The 16,140-nt window shown below is 40.8% G+C and overlaps 2 protein-coding genes across 2 annotated transcripts; both read left to right on the top strand.

Moving 5' to 3' along the window:
- Positions 1–2,314: 2,314 nt before the first annotated feature.
- On the top strand, positions 2,315–3,001 carry LOC123456477 (taste receptor type 2 member 14-like). The gene has a single exon (XM_045139786.1). The coding sequence runs from the start codon at positions 2,315–2,317 to the stop codon at positions 2,999–3,001; it is 687 nt and encodes a 228-aa protein (XP_044995721.1).
- An 11,498-nt stretch (positions 3,002–14,499) lies between these two features.
- Positions 14,500–15,669, top strand: Tas2r13 (taste 2 receptor member 13). The gene is given in 3 exon segments (XM_045139787.1): positions 14,500–14,749; positions 14,997–15,026; positions 15,029–15,669. Coding segments are annotated over 3 exon segments (921 nt in total).
- The last annotated feature ends 471 nt before the right edge of the window (positions 15,670–16,140 follow it).

Here is a 16,140-nt window from a genome sequence, read left to right on the forward strand (position 1 = left end):
GCGTGCACCGCCATGCCTGGTGAGAAGTACACTTTAAAATTATTACATTTATTGAGGATAAAGGAAAGCTTCTGCCATGTGGAAGGCAGGAGCGGGTAGGCAGCTCCCATGGGAGCAGGGAGGGAGGGTTACTGGAACAGAGGCCTAGAAATTCAGGAGAGCTGCCAAGCCAAAAAGGAGGGCTTGCCCACCTGGACAGGGTGTTCTTATCACCTTATTGTGGCGCAAGTTCCCTTCAGGCTCAGGTAAGCCTCACAGAGGGCTGATTGGTGTGGATTCAGTGGCATGACTCTGGATGAGGCTAGCCATAATGCCAAATTTGGGGGCTGAGCTTAACCAGTCACAAATGCCATGATCAGAGTTAAGTTCTAGGAAGGGGAACTCCCTCCCAGTAGGGGTTCAGGTTGTTTAATGAAAAAAACCAGATCTAGGCAACTCCATTAGTCAAGATCCTTCAATGATCTCTAGTAAAGTAAAGACTGCAAAGGCAGACTTAAGGATATTTCTGCTTTTTTTTTTCTGGGTTCATTCAACCTAAACTATCCAACAAAGCAAACTGACTTCTCAATTATACTGGTTTGGTCAAGTTGTGCTACTTTTCTTAGGAGAAACTTGCCTAAAAATAGGCTATGCTGTCTAAGAATCTACATATGGGCTAGAGGGATGGCTTAGCAGTTAAGGTGCTTGCCTACAAAGTCAAAGGACCCAGGTTCGATTTCCCAGGACCCATGTAAGCCAGGTGCATAAAGTTGGCAGCAGCTAGAAGCCCTGGCATGCCCATTCTCACCTCTCTCTCTCCCACTTTACCTCTGTCGAATAAATAATTTTTTTAAAAAGAGTCTACATATGTGAGAGTCTAATGTGGATTGTTTGTGAGAAGTTTCAAGATAGACTATATTGACTCTTTTATTGCTTCGTGGGACCAAAGTAAACCCACACTTTATACCTGAATAGCCTACACATGCCCTTGCATTTCTGAAGTTAATTCCATGTGTGTTTCAGCTGAGTTTGACAGCTGTTACTGTGTACCTTTCCTTGGTCCTTTACTCCTTATTTATGCAGAAGAACTACTTTCCATTCCTTCTCATCTCCCATCTAGCCTATTGTCCTTCACCTGCCTTGTTTGTAGTTTATAGTGAGGTCATATACAGCAAGGAGGTGAGAAGAGGTGGAAAAAAATCTTAAGAAATTTGATAAGTGTGAAAGGAGGTAACTTCTGGGAAGGAGGTGACAGAATGGGGACAATTCTATTTGTGTGGAGCACCTCATTCATGCCATGCTCAGTCGTGAGACAGCAGAGGTATTTCCTCCTGCTTTCAAATGCTGAGATGAAATAGTCCAAGTGTATTTCATACTCTACAATATTTACCTGAAAAGATTTTCACTCGCGCCTCAGTATGTTTAGCAATGTGTGTGTGTATAAGTCAGTATGCATGTCTTTATGTACACTGAAATGTTAAACATGAATCATTTGTCATTACTGAGTATGGGGGAAATAATTCAGGATCACCAGATGAGTGACATTTTGTGGGAAGGACATAATAATGTGTTCACACCTGTCTTTATCGTCCTGATTTTCCATTGTTCAAAGATACTCAGTGCCCAGAAGTTCTAAAGTCTCAAGTGTGGTTCCTATTGATTTGCAGAGGCATTAGGATTCTGAATGGTTAAGTGTCAAAATAGAAGATGGTAGATTCACCTCTGGAGACAGGAGTGAGCCACCAGCCAAAATGCCAATGAATGTATCCTATCTATTTGCATGTGAGCAGGAGATATCAGCCCTTGTTTTCATCCTTAGTGACAGAGAGGCTACAGGATGCTGTGTGGCAGTTACACAGAAAGTGGATGCCGGGTAGCTGGGTCATGAGAGAGCTTGCACTTTTTTCATGAAAATGTCTGACAAGTCCGTGATTCGCATGTCTTGAGGTCTGCGACTCTGATGCTGTATATGCCACCTTTTTACACGAAGGAAGGTACTGAAGCTTTGTAAGTCAAATATAACTATTTTCTTTGAATTCAGAGAAATCCTTGTGGGTGGTAACTGGCATTGATTTTCTTGAATATGATGGAACTTATCTTACAAAACACATTTACAGTCATTTTCGTTTTGCAATTCATAATTGGAAATCTAGGGAATGGATTTATAGCCCTGGTGAGCTACATGAATTGGCTCAAGAGAAAGAAGATATCTCTAGTGGATCGAATCCTCACAGCTCTGGCCATCTCCAGGATTTGTCTCCTCTGGGTGCTTTTCCTACACTGGTGTATGTCTATAATTTATCCGGCTATATTAATGACTCAATATATGTTAAGAATGGTTTCTGTTTCCTGGACTTTGACCAGTCATATTAATATTTGGCTTGCTACCAGCCTCAGTATCGTTTATTTTCTCAAGATAGCCATTTTCTCAAACTCTCTTTTTCTCTACCTAAAGTGGAGATGTGAAAAGGTGATTTACATGGCATTGCTGGTGTCCCTGGTTGCCTTGTTTGCAAACACCATACTGACATATATCCGAATTGATGTCCTGATTGAAGGACCAATGGGAAACACATCTTATATGTCCAGTGAGAGGATCTTTATACAGTACTCAAAGTTGCTCTTATTCCCCAACTTTATGTTCTTATTTGCACCCTTTGGTGTGTCCCTGATAGCTTTCCTTCTGCTCTTCTTCTCCCTGTGGAAACATCGCAACAAGATTCAGCACAGTGGCCAAGGGGGCCGAGATGCCAGGACCACCGCCCACGTCAAAGCCTTGCAGTCTGTCACCGTCTTCCTCCTACTTTACATCTCCTTCTTTCTGTCTCTAGCGACGCAAGTTTGGACATTTGAGATGGAGGCGAGTCTGATCATTATGTTTGGGAAGGCTACTCTAACGGTTTTTCCTTGTGGCCACTCCTGTGTCCTGATTCTTGGAAATAATAAGCTGAGACAGGCCTTGTTCTCAGTGCTACAGGGACTAAGGCACAGGCTCGAGGATGCAGAACCTTCTGGTTTGTAAGCCACTAAGAGGATCATCTTGCATATTTGGGAGGGGGGAAGAAGTGCCCACAAGAAAGTCCTCCATTCATAAATAGTCATTTGCTGTGTGTTGTTCTTTAACTTTGTAAGATTTATAATGGTATATTTGGAATAATTTCTGTCCAACACATGCTTATTATCATTATTGCAGCTGTATGCATGAATTTTCTTAAATTTTAGCCTTTTTCAAATTTCCAAAGGAGCAATCTGTAGTCACATATACATATGCAGTGATTCATGTATTTCTTTGTATCTGTTTATAATTCTTAAAAATAGCATTTCATACCATTGTTCCTATAGTTCTTGCCTGAAGTGTCCTGTTGGTTCACCTCTTCCAATGGCCTAAAAACAGATATTGTTTTCTAAGGGTTTTTGTCCGAGGTCCAAAAGTTTGTTATGTAAAATAATTAATGGTAACACTAATGCATTTAAGGCTGAAAATCAGGTGGAAGTACAGGGAAAAAAATCAAGGCCTATTAACCAAGTTTTGGTTTTCTAATGCATACTTGAAGATCTTTCTGCAAATATGGAAGAAATTAAAGAACAACACGTGGAATGAAAAATCAGAAAACCAGTCAGGCGTGGTGGTGCATGCCTTTAATCCCAGCACTCAGGAAGCAGAGGTAGGAGGATTGTGTGAGTTCAAGGCCACCCTAAAAATACTTAGTTAATTCTAGGTCAGCCTGGTCCAGGCTAGGGAATGGATTCATAGCCCCGGTGAACTGTATAAACTGGTTCAAGAGAAAGAATATATCTTTAGTGGATTGTATCCTCACAGCTCCACCAAAACCCAAAATAATAAAAATAATAATAACTACAACAATAATAATAATACTAGGAAAGGGAGGCTGGAGGCCCCGGAGCATCCTCTCTCTATATCTATCTATCTATCTATCTATCTATCTATCTATCTATCTATCTATCTATCTGCCTCTTTCTCTCTCTGTCTGTCTCTCTCAAATAAATAAATAAATAAATGAATATAACAAAAATTTTAAGAAAAAAATTAAAAATAAGGAATTGATTTAACTTCTGGTTTATGCAATTTCTTATTTTTTCCACTTCGATTGATTCCAAAAGTTATAATACTTGTATTTGTATATTTACTGAAATGTATGTATATGTTACAATATCGAAGTGAAATTACATGCAGGTCAGTAGAGTCCACCGAATTTCTGTTTGTTGGTCTGTGAAATTTTCAAGTATATTGTGGATAATGGTTAGAATTACATATATATGAAACCCAAAGACATTTTATCAAATTTGCTTTGTTAAGTGAGTTTCAAACTGTCTTTTATGTATTGTTACTAAAATATAGTTTAAAAATTGCTGTGGTGGGCTGGAGAGATGGCTTAGTGGTTAAGCACTTGCCTGTGAAGCCTAAGGACCCCGGTTCGAGGCTTGGTTCCCCAGGTCCCATGTTAGCCAGATGCACAAGGGGGCGCACGGGTCCTGAGTTTGTTTGCAGTGGCTGGAAGCCCTGGCGGGCCCATTCTCTCTCTCTCTCCCTCTATTTGTCTTTCTCCCAGTGTCTGTCGCTCTCAAATAAATAGATAAATAATGAACATAAAATATTTTAAAATATTGCTGTGGTGAACAGGTAATAAAGTCTTATCCTGAAATCATAGCCCTGTCTATGTCTTCTGTTCCTCACTGTAAGAATAATTTTGAAAGCTAGTCATCTATGAGACTAACCTGATCTTCAATTGTTGAAACTTAACCAAAAGAAGATCCTTTCTTCTCTAAGACTTGAAATTGGTGACACTTTAGTAACAGGATTGCTTATTTACTAAACCATTTAGGAACATTAGGAATACAAAAAATGGTGGCTAGAGAGATTGCTCAGTGGCTGAAGTGTTTGCTTGCAAAGCCTGATGGCCCAGCACCTATGTAAATCAGGATGAACTAAGTGGAAAATCCATTTGCAGTGATTAGAGGCCCTGGCACATCCTGTTTTCTCTCTTTCTCTCCCTTTCTATCTCACTCTCTCTGTGCTTGCAAAAAATAAATAAAAAAGTTTTTTGGGCTGGAGGGATGGCTTAGCAGTTAAGCGCTTGCCTGTGAAGCCTAAGGACCCCGGTTCGAGCATCGGTTCCCCAGGTCCCACGTTAGCCAGATGCACAAGGGGGCACACGCGTCTGGAGTTTGTTTGCAGAGGCTGGAAGCCCTGGCGTGCCCATTCTCTCTCTCTCCCTTTATCTGTCTTTCTTTCTGTGTCTGTCACTCTCAAATAAATAAATAAAAATTTTATAAAAAAAAAAGAAATAAAGAAAGTTTTTAAAAATAATACAAAAAGAATGTTTCTCTTTGAATATGAATTTGTTAAAATCTGCCTTTTGTACAAGTGCACAAGCATGCATGCACACCCACCCACACACCCCACAAAAATATATAAATAACAGTCTTGGTCACTGAAAATATAAGCATTCTCGGGTTGTGTATTTGAAACTGAGATTCCTGAAAAAGAACAGAGAGGAGATGGAGCTTAACCTGCCTAATGGAGCAATCAGCTCCAAATATTTTGGCTCCACATTATTGTACCACTGTAGTTGATATTTTGAGGAATGCTTTCGAAAGTGAATTATTTTACTCAAATGTGGTTGTCACAAGTAAAACAGACCAGTTACAGAGTTTGACGTCAATTTTTATTTGTCAAACCCAGGAAGTCAATTTTTGGAGAATTCATTAAGAGAGAGTATTTGCATGAGAATCATGAAAAAATATAAAAATTGTGTATGTGTGGCAACTGATAATCTTGACCACCATTTTAGATCACTAGCTTTCCCTGAATTTTATTTAAATTCAATTGGCATGTAATAATTGGAAAAGAGGATCCACTAACACAACTTATGGTTACTAGATTTGAGCTATTTTGAATATTGGAATTATCTCCAATTTAAGTGTAAATTTTGTTGAGTTGTTTTAGCTCTGTGAACCCATCAAGGCCGGGGGTGCAGCTCGCTTGGGATGAGCTTGTCTAGCGTGTGGGAGCCTGGGTCCATTCTCTAGCTTCACATAGATGTGGGTAGATATAAGGCATAGGCTGTCTTTTCCCCCGCGGGGGGATTTCTTATAGGACTTCTCATGGGTACAAAAACTTTGTGGCTTTAAATTTCACTTATGCAAAGTGACGTGATAATTAGAAACGTACTACTGCCTACGCTTTCACTGTGTTTTGAATCACCTGTAGATGGCAGCACCCACTGCATTGTAAACGTTTTGTACAGTAGTGGTTGCTCTCTTCTGTTTTGGAAATCACTCAAAAAAGTGTGTACGTGTTTGGAGCAGAAGAATTTTTCTTAAGTTCATTGAATCCACAGATCATGGCCTGCAGATATGGAAGAAAGAGTGTAATAAAGAAATAAGAATATGTAGGCATAGCAAAAAAACCAAAGGAATCTCTTTAGATACAGATCCTGTGAGGTTCAATAGTAATCCACAGAAAAATTAAAAATAAAAAAACAAAACATGGTTATAAGCAGGGTGACTTACTTAAAATACAAACTGCATTAACTGCATATTGTGGTGGTTGAATCAGTCGCATGGGCACTTTCTCCATTTGGCAGCCTGAAGTGTGCTTTCAAGGGACTTATAACCCTCATATTCAAGAATGCCTTCAGCAGCATTTTCCATTCACCCCTCAAATAGTTTTGTATAACCAACATTCACAACAGATCTGTCTGTGAGTAGTTTCTCAATTCCCACAAAGAAGGCTTTGGGAAATAATAAACAGTGGGTTTTCATATAGTTCAATGACTCAGCTCAGAGGAGCTGGTTATCTTTAATGTCATGTTCTGATCTTGTGTGTGTGTTTTCTTGATGAATTGTTATATGCTTTCCCTAGGTATCAGGACTGTTCTTTATATAACCCCCATTGCCATATTCAGTTGAGTCATCTTTCCTCTGCTCCACCCCATTCCTCATTATTCTATTTCCTCACTATAGTTACAAATTCCTTATCTGAAGCACTTCCTACTCAAATTTCAGTGTGATGTGTCTCTTCATTGAATACTGTTTATGGAACAAATTTTTAATAAACCAACTTAGCGAAGGAAATGAAAATGACGTAATAAATGCATGTGCTAACCAAATACAGGAAAATTATGACTAATGCTGAAACATGGAATCTTATTCTGATATCAAGGGCAAAACAAACATTATGCTAAAGTTACTAACCAACAAAACGAGAAAAGACAAAAAACTACACTTATCAAAATGGTACGTATTTATTTTTCTTGCCTCCAGCATGTGTTTCTGCACATAATCTAATCTAATCTGGAAATCTAATCAGTATATTTATCAAAAACTTTTTATTTACAATTACATAAATATAAGCAATATATCATGATCATAATACTCTCCAATTACCCTTCTTTCTCCCTCCCAAGTTGTCCCTCCACTGCATCCCTTTTCTTTACATCTAGTCTCTCTTCTGCTTTAACGTCGTCATTTTCCCCTCCCATTATGCAAGGCTTGTGCAGGTGTAATCGGCCACTGTGAGGTCATGAACGTCAAGGCCACGTTGTGTCTGGAAGACAGCACTGTTAGCGCTCCTCCCCTGTCTTTGGCTCCTACATTCCTTCTACCACCTCTTAGTGGGATACTATTAGCAAGCTAAAGAAAATCACCAAATAAGATACTAAGGTGTATCAATTTAGAACTTGTAGAAATGACTCTGTGGGATAAAAGGGATGCCACTCTAGTGTTAGTATTGATCACTGGTAACCATGTAGATGCTAGGCATGGTGGAACACTCCTGTAAACCAAGCCCTGTGGAGGCAGGGACAGGACATCTCTAAAGCACATCCACTTGTTAGACTAACCAAGTCAGTGGGCTCTGGATTCAAGAGAGATTTTGTCTCAATATGGTGGAAAGCAATAAAAGAAGACACCTCATGCCAATCTCTGCCCTCCACATGCATGCACAAACACACATAAGTACACACCTCAACAGGTACATGCACATATACACATTCAAAAATAACTTAGAATAAACTATCCAATTAGTTGTTATATCTAATGAGAATAAGTCTCTTAAAGTAGACTCACAATGGCAACAAAAACGAGAAGGCATTTGGAAATAAGTCACATGCATGGATTTTATTAAAATGTTTACTAAATTGTTTACCGTATAGGCATCTCGAGGACCAGTCAATGGGGCAGGGGCTGGAGAGGAGGGTAAGGGTGGTGGTGCGGGGCACAAAACTGGCCACAAGTGGAACTGGAAAATCCTATATCCTGGAAGACAGACAAAAAGGTTGAACCCTCATCAGGACATTAGAGGGAACAGCTGAGTCAAACAGCTTTGGAAAGGGTGAGATGAAACCTAGCCTCAATTCTCTCCTGTTTCTCTCTTTCTTTCTTTTTAAAAAATTTCTTATCTCCTTCTTCCTTCTTTTCCCTTGGTGCTTGCCTGTAACTCCAAGTACCAACATGCAGTTAACGTCCACAATGAGCTGTTGATCAGAGACCTACTAGATCTCCCAAAACAAACAAGACAGACTTCTGTCAGAGCACTTGATTACCCACCAGAGGTTAATGACAAGACCATACTGCCAAAGACAGATATGCTGTTGGCACAGAACGCTGAGAGACCCTACAAGAATCTGGGAGAGAGCCAGTCCCCAGGTAGCCTGACTATTGCCAGAAGGTTCTACATGTGCTACTGGGGGAAAATTGCTATCATCTGTCCAAGCAACTGGAGGCCTAAGCTACCCAAAAGCAAACAACCTGACGTGATGCTCACACAAGTGCAACAGTGGCACACAGCCATGGTGGGAAACCAACTGCTCTTGGATCGACTAGCAGGTATGTTCAGTGGAAAGGAACCCATAGCTGGAGCTGGGAAACAAGTTAGAAACATATCCAGAGAAGGGGCTCACTCTCTAATACCAAGCTCCTACCAATCTTGGGCTACAGAGTGTTTATACCTATTAAATTCTCTCTAAACTAAAAAATGGTTATCCCATTTAACTTGTGCTGACTTCACACTCCTTTGGAGGATCTGCTTCTCTTTTTCAAGTGGACATAGGACCTGAGGAGAGAATCAGTCCATCACACTTCATCAGGGCCCCAGCTGAAGCAATAGAGATAGTGGGGAAATGAGCAAGAATGCTGCTTTCTTGGTGAACCTGATATCAGCACAAGAGTGAAGGAGACAGACACTGTGGACACTCAACTCCTAACAAACCAGAGATGCAGAGATTCAGAGGTTCTCAAGTGCACATCACTGCAGTAGACCTAAAACGAACCCAACATGGCTTAGGGAAATTTGCGGAAGAGGATGCAGAAAGACCATTAAAGCCACAAGTTGAGACATTATGCACAGAGACATTGCCTCTTCCCCTTAACTAACGGCTACCCTCACGACACATGACCCACAGTCCCCATGGGGATAACTGGCATCCCCAATGAGGAGGGACCCTTTAGAGGTTGGCACAGGGATGAGGGTAAGGATGGTACCAGCATGTGCTGTTTACATACTGGGTATAACCATAACTAATAACAAAAACTAGAAATGAAAAAAATCCAGATATATGCCATGTTTTTGAGAAGGTGGAAATTTCTTGCAGTAGTTAATATGTTCCTTTCCTCATGCCTAATACAGTTTCAATGAAAATATAATGATATTCTATACAGTAATGAGTAAATTTCAAATGAACATATATCCAATCCTATCTGTACTGGGAAGGAGGATATAACACAGTACCAGTGAAAGACCACTGTATTAGTAATGATGATAACATGTACATGACCATAAAGACTTTGCTTTCACAACAACTGTAGCTGGTGATGTGTTCGTATGGAGTGATGTGTCTATAGAATTTTGTGGCTGTTTGTACACACACACACACACACACACACACACACACGCAAGACTTGTAGCTTTCTTGAGATGAAGTAGGTTACCTTAAGCTAAGAATGGAAATTTATCCCTGATTTTTGTTTTCCACTTATCCTACCCATGCTCTTTTTTGCATGTCAGTGCAATACCTTTGTGATACATGTTGAAACCCAATTCTTTTATGCTAATAAAAATAAATTAATCAAAGGGGAAAGTGCAGGGGGGGAGGTATTACCATGGGATTTTTTTATAATTATGGAAAATGTTAATAAAAATTGCGAAAAAAAATAAATTAATTAAAAATTAACCAGTACAAGCTGGGCATGGTGGCACACACCTTTAATCCCAGCACTTGGGAGGCAGAGGTAGGAGGATCACTGAGAGTTCGAGGCCACCCTGAGACTACATAGTTCATTCCAGGTCAGCCTAGACCAGAGTGAGACCCTACCTTGAAAAAACAATATATATATATATACAAACTAGTACAAAAGCATTTGTTCTTAAATAACACAAGGTCTGATTACCAACCCCCAAAATTTTGCTTCTATGCTTACTCTTGCAAATAGATAAGTTAAAATCTAGAAAATGGCTCTGCCAGGCTGCTGTCTCGAAGCCCCTTGCCAGGTCCACTCTTCAGTCCCCTGCTAGCCTCCTGGCTGGAGACAGTTGCATCTTGGCATGGAAACGCTGAAAGACCAGCTGTTTTAATTTGCTTTGGGGTCACTTGTGTATGGGATCGTGTCATCTGCACATAGGTCAGACTTGACTTCTTCCTTTCCAATCTTTTCCTCTTTCTTCGGTCTGTTGCTGGGGGTTCTAGCAGCATGTTGAAGAGCAGAGGTGAGAGTGGACACCCCTGTCTTATTCCCGATCTCAGTGGGAACTCTTCGAGTCTTTAGGGGGTTCAGGTGCTTTGTATATAGCCTTTTTTTTCCTTTTTTAAAGAACATATATAGCCTTTTAATGTTAAGATATAAACTCTCTATGCCTATTCTCTCCAGGGTTTTAATACATCATAGTACTTCCTAAACAAAACAACCGAACCAAACACTTGCATGCAAACATAACATATTGTAAAAACAAATACCATTAAAACTGCTCAGCAACCAAGGCATCTATCTCTATATATAGGCAGTTAATTTTGAAACATGCTTTTCATCAAAGTCAACAAATTCCAGACAACCCTTACCTTTCCAGTGATTCATAAGGGTTAGTCAGAAGGACCACAAGTTCAAGGCCTGCCTAGCTACAGAATGAGTTCAAGGCTGGCCTGCACAACTGGGGAGAATTTCACTCAAATTTTTAAGCCACAAGAGAGGGCTGCAGGAGTCTTAGATACGGCTCCGTGCTAGCGTACTTGCCTGACAGACACGAGGCACTGTCTTGCTCTTCAGTGCCAGAAAGAGAAAAAAAAAAGCATTAACAATACCAGCACAAGGGGGAAGGAGATCAACACAGAGAAAAATCAACTCCTACCAAATCAGAGATCCAGAGACCCAGAGGCCCCCAACACCTCATCACTGAAGCAGACCAAAAATGAACCTACATGGCTCAGGGAAATTTTGCGGAAGAGGGGGTGAAAGAATGTCAGAGCCACACGTTGGGTCATGATATGCAGACATTTATCCTACCCATAACTGTGGGCTAACTCCAGAATGCACGACCCATATACCTCAACAAGGAGGGGCCAAGGGGGTAGGTAATGGATGAGCCTAATAATGGTACCAAATTGACTGTATTCACGGAGTACAAAACTAATTAATAAAAAAAGAAAAAAACAGAACTTATGGTCAGCTGACTTTAATTCACAAGAAAATCCAAAAATAGCCTTTCAGAAACATAATTATTAGAAGCATGATTCTAAATGAAGGTGAAAAATAAGATGCAGTCTCTTGAGGAAGGAGGTTGACACATCAATACCCATCAGAGGCCCTTGTAGTTGACATTTACCTGGCCAGTCCATCGATAAAAGAAAGTTAAACTGTGTATCTTCTAAACATGCAGAGCTTTAGAGATGGACCACAGTTCACTCAAAGGCAGAAGACCTTCAGTGAATGACAGTAAATAGTAAGACTCCAGGCTTCGTGCACTTATCCACGCCCCAGGAAGTCAGTCAGCTCTTCAGTCTCCTCACCCTACCTTTGTCTATTTTCTCTTTACTTTCAGACTACTGGTAAAAGTATTTCTGTGTGGTATCTAATCCATTTTCCTCATGGTTATGGAAAAGCATTTTTTGTTAGATATGGACATATTTTGTACGTAAACAACACATGTTGGTACCATCCTTTCCCTCCTCCCTGACCCTTTTCTGAAGAGGCCTTCCTCCTTGGGGATGCAGGTCAACCTCATTGGTGATGGGGATTGTGGGGAAGAGGCAATACCTCTGTGCAAAATGACACAACTTGTGACTCTAACAATCTTTTCACCCCCTCTTCTGCAAAATTCCCTGAGCCATGCTGGGAGCATTTTAAGTCTGCTTCAGTGATGGGCTCTTAGGAGCCTCTGCATCTCTGCTTTGGTAGGAGTTGAGTGTCCTCAGTAACTATCTCCTTCACTCTTGTGTTGGTATCAGCTTAACTGAGAAAACAGCGCTCTTGCTCATTTCCCCGCTTCCTCTGTGGTTTCAGCGGGGCCAGGGTGGAGTGCTCTGGGTCGTTTCTCTCCTCAGGTCCTGCTCCCATCTGAAATGGAAAATGTAAAAATGTATCAGTCCAAATACTAAAGCAAACAGAATATCATATCATATCATATCATATCTTACATTTCACAAGTCAGAGAAAGGAAAGGAATAAATATTCATTATGAAGAACCAAGACCCCATCCTTCTCTCTCCGTTCTCTCTCTCTCTCTCTTTCAAAACATATAGGTGAAAAGGAGAGAGTCAACAAAATTCTAAAAACTGAGAAACTAAGGATATTTGTATCAACAAAGTAAGCTTTTTCTTTTATGCCTTGATTACACTGTCGTATGTAGCGATCCTGAACGTGAGCTTTTTCCTCTACATTTGCATTTTCATTGTTGGAAGAATAGGGGCTCCACAAGGAACTGAGGACTCAGGAATTACAGAGCACTGTTTCTGGGTACTTCACGTTCCCTCAGAGGCAATGCTATTAGGCACACACGCAAGGGGGCGGGGGGGAGGGAGGAAGGAACTCATTGAGTTACGTTATTTGTTGAACTGGATTTTGATTGTGTGTGTGTGTGTGTGTGTGTGTGTGTGTGTGTGTGTTGCATGCATGAGTGTCACTATGCACATGAATATGAAGACCAGAGTACAATCTTGGATACTATTCCTCAGGTTCTTTTCTTCCTTCCTTCTTTTTTTTTGTTTTTGTTTTTTATTAGTTATGTACACAGTGAGTATACAGCCATGTTGGCACTGTTGTTAGCCTCCTCCCTGCCCTCCCCCTCCGCAGGGACCCTCCTTGTTGGGGATTGTGGGTCATGCAGTGCGGGGTCGGCCATCAGTAATGGGTAAGAGGCAATGTCTCTGTGCACAATGACCCAATGTGTGGCTATGACAATCTTTCCTCACCCTCTGTGCAAATTTCCCTGAGCCATGATGGGTTCGTTGAGGTCTACTTCAGTGACGAGGTCTTGGGAGGTTCTCTGTCTCTGAATACCTGGTTTGGTAGGAGTTGAGTGTCTTCTGTGTCCATATCCTTCACCCTTGTGCTGGTACCAGGTTCACCAAGAACACAGCACTCTTGCTCAGTTCCCCAGTTACTCTTGGTTTCAGCTGAGGCCCTGGTGAGGTGCGATGGGGCTGGTTTTCTCCTCGGGATCTGCATCCAACTGAAAAATAGAGAAGCAAATTCTACAATGGAGAGTGAAGTCAGCACCAGATAACCTTTCCTTCCTTTTCAAGGGAGGGTCTCACTCTCGCCCAGGCTGACCTGGAATTCACTGTGTAATCTCAGGCCTTGAACTCATAGCTGTCCTTCTATCTCAGCCTCCCGAGTGCTTGTACTAAAGGCACGAGGCATCATACTTATCTAGCTTTCTTGTTTTATTATATTATTATTATTGTTATTTTCTTTGTTAACTCATCAGGAAGGGTAGACCAGTTGACCAGTGAGTTATGGATCCACTTTTCTCTACCTCCTAGTGCTGGGATTACAATGTGTATCAACCATGTGTGCTTTTTATTTATTGTTTTTAACATGAGCTTTGGAATTCAAGTCCTCATGCTTCCAAGAGAAGTTCTTTTACTGACTGAGTTATTTCTCAACAGAGATAAATTGTATTTTTTATAATCTTTATATTCCTCAGACTCAAATCATTAAACCAAATTTTCTATAGTAGTGATGCAAAAGATAAAGAAATTTGCATGTTAGCAAACGTGAGCCTGACTCTATTTCAAAATCATCTATGAAGTATTTCAGTCCATAATGAGGACATTAATAGCTTAGCTTGGTCGCAGCACAGAAAGCAGAGGAAAATAAAGGTTTTCATAAGGCCATTTGCAGATAAATTGATAAATCTGCAAGACCCTTGACTTCGCATGAGGTAAATAAATCCAGGTGAAGCAGGAGAGGAAGAAAGACACACTGGACATACGTCTCAGGACACAAAGTGCTTCAGGTCACCGGTGGGCAGCAGTGAGTGTTGTCAGCTTGGACATGGGAGGGGGTATGCAGAGGGTCATCTCTGTAGTCATGGTTGCTGAGTTCCTACTCGGGAATCTGAGCAATGGGTTCATAGAACTGATAAACTGCACTGACACAGTCAGTAAAAGAAAGTTCGCCACTATTGACCAAATAATTGTCTCCTTGGCCATTTCCAGAATTGGTTTGATATGGGAAATGGTAGCCAGTTGGTTTAAGATTGTGTGTCACTCATTTTCATTTATGGCTGGAACAGAATTAAGAATTCTTATTTATGGGCTGGAGAGATGGCTTAGCGGTTAAGCGCTTGCTGGTGAAGCCTAAGGACCCCGGTTCGAGGCTCGATTCCCCAGGACCCACGTTAGCCAGATGCACAAGGGGGCGCACGTGTCTGGAGTTCATTTGCAGTGGCTGGAGGCCCTGGTGTGCCCACTCTTCTCTCTGTCTCTTTCTCTCTGTCTGTCACTCTCAAATAAAAAATAAAAAAATAAACAAAAATTTAAAAAAAAGAACTCTTATTTATACCTGGATACTTGCCAATCATTTCGGCCTCTGGTGGCTACCATCCTCAGCATCTTTTATTTGCTCAAAATAGCCAATTTCTCCTGGCCTATTTTCCTCTATCTCAACTGGAGAGTAAAGAAAGTGCTTCTGACGATCCTGCTGGGAAGCTTGGTCCTGCTGCTGTTAAATCTGACACAAGTAAGCAAACATATGGAAGACTGGCTGATTGAATATGAGAGAAACATGACTTGGAATTCCAGAGTGAGTGACTTTTCAAGATTCTCAGGGAAGGCCATATTCACCATGGCCATGTTTACTGTAATTCCGTTCACTGTGGCTGTGGTCTCCTTCTCCCTGCTCATCTTCTCCCTGTGGAAACATCTCCAGCAGATGTGGCTTGGTGACAAAGAACTCAGAGACTCTAGGATCAAGGCCCACATAAATTCCTTGAAGAACATGATCTCATTTCTGGTCCTTTACGCTACTTACTTCACTTCCTTTTTGATATCATGGCTTTCTAAGATGCACCAGAATCAAATAGCATGCAGGCTTTGTATCACCATTGAGCTCTTATCCAATTCAACATACTCATGGGTCCTGATTTTTGGAAACTCTAAGTTAAGACAGGCCTGTCATTCCACACTGAAGCAGCTGAGATATATAATAAAGCATAAGAAACTCATAATTCCATAAACCACATATTGTTTGGGAGGGAGCCCTTTCCATGCATGAACAAGAGCCTGGGTTCAAAGCACAGAAGAAATAATTAGTTAAAAACCTAGAAGATAGCTGGGCATGGTGGCACACACCTTTAATCCAAGCACTCAGGAGGCAGAGGTAGGAGGATTGCCATGAGTTCAAGGCCACCCTGAGACTACATAGTGAATTCCAGGTCAGCCTGGGCCACAGTGAGACCCTACCTCGAAAAACCAAAAGAAAAAAAAAATACAGAAGATAGAACAGCAGAAAGAAATAAATAGCTATATTAAAACATATAGAAATAAGAAATATATAGCTATGAAATTATGTGATAAGCATCTATCATAACACTTTACCTCTGTGTATTACATAATTGTGATATATATTTCTTTATTATTAGTATTGAAAACATAAGCATTAATTATGTACAACAACCTATTGTTTGCTAAAGAACCTTCAATTCTA

This window comes from Jaculus jaculus, chromosome 23, assembly GCF_020740685.1.
Source record: "Jaculus jaculus isolate mJacJac1 chromosome 23, mJacJac1.mat.Y.cur, whole genome shotgun sequence".
Lineage (NCBI taxonomy): Eukaryota > Metazoa > Chordata > Mammalia > Rodentia > Dipodidae > Jaculus > Jaculus jaculus.

Coding starts and splice junctions, on each gene's coding strand:
- LOC123456477 (XM_045139786.1), top strand. CDS start 2,315: ATGGTTTCTGTTTCCTGGACTTTGACCAGTCATATTAATATTTGGCTT.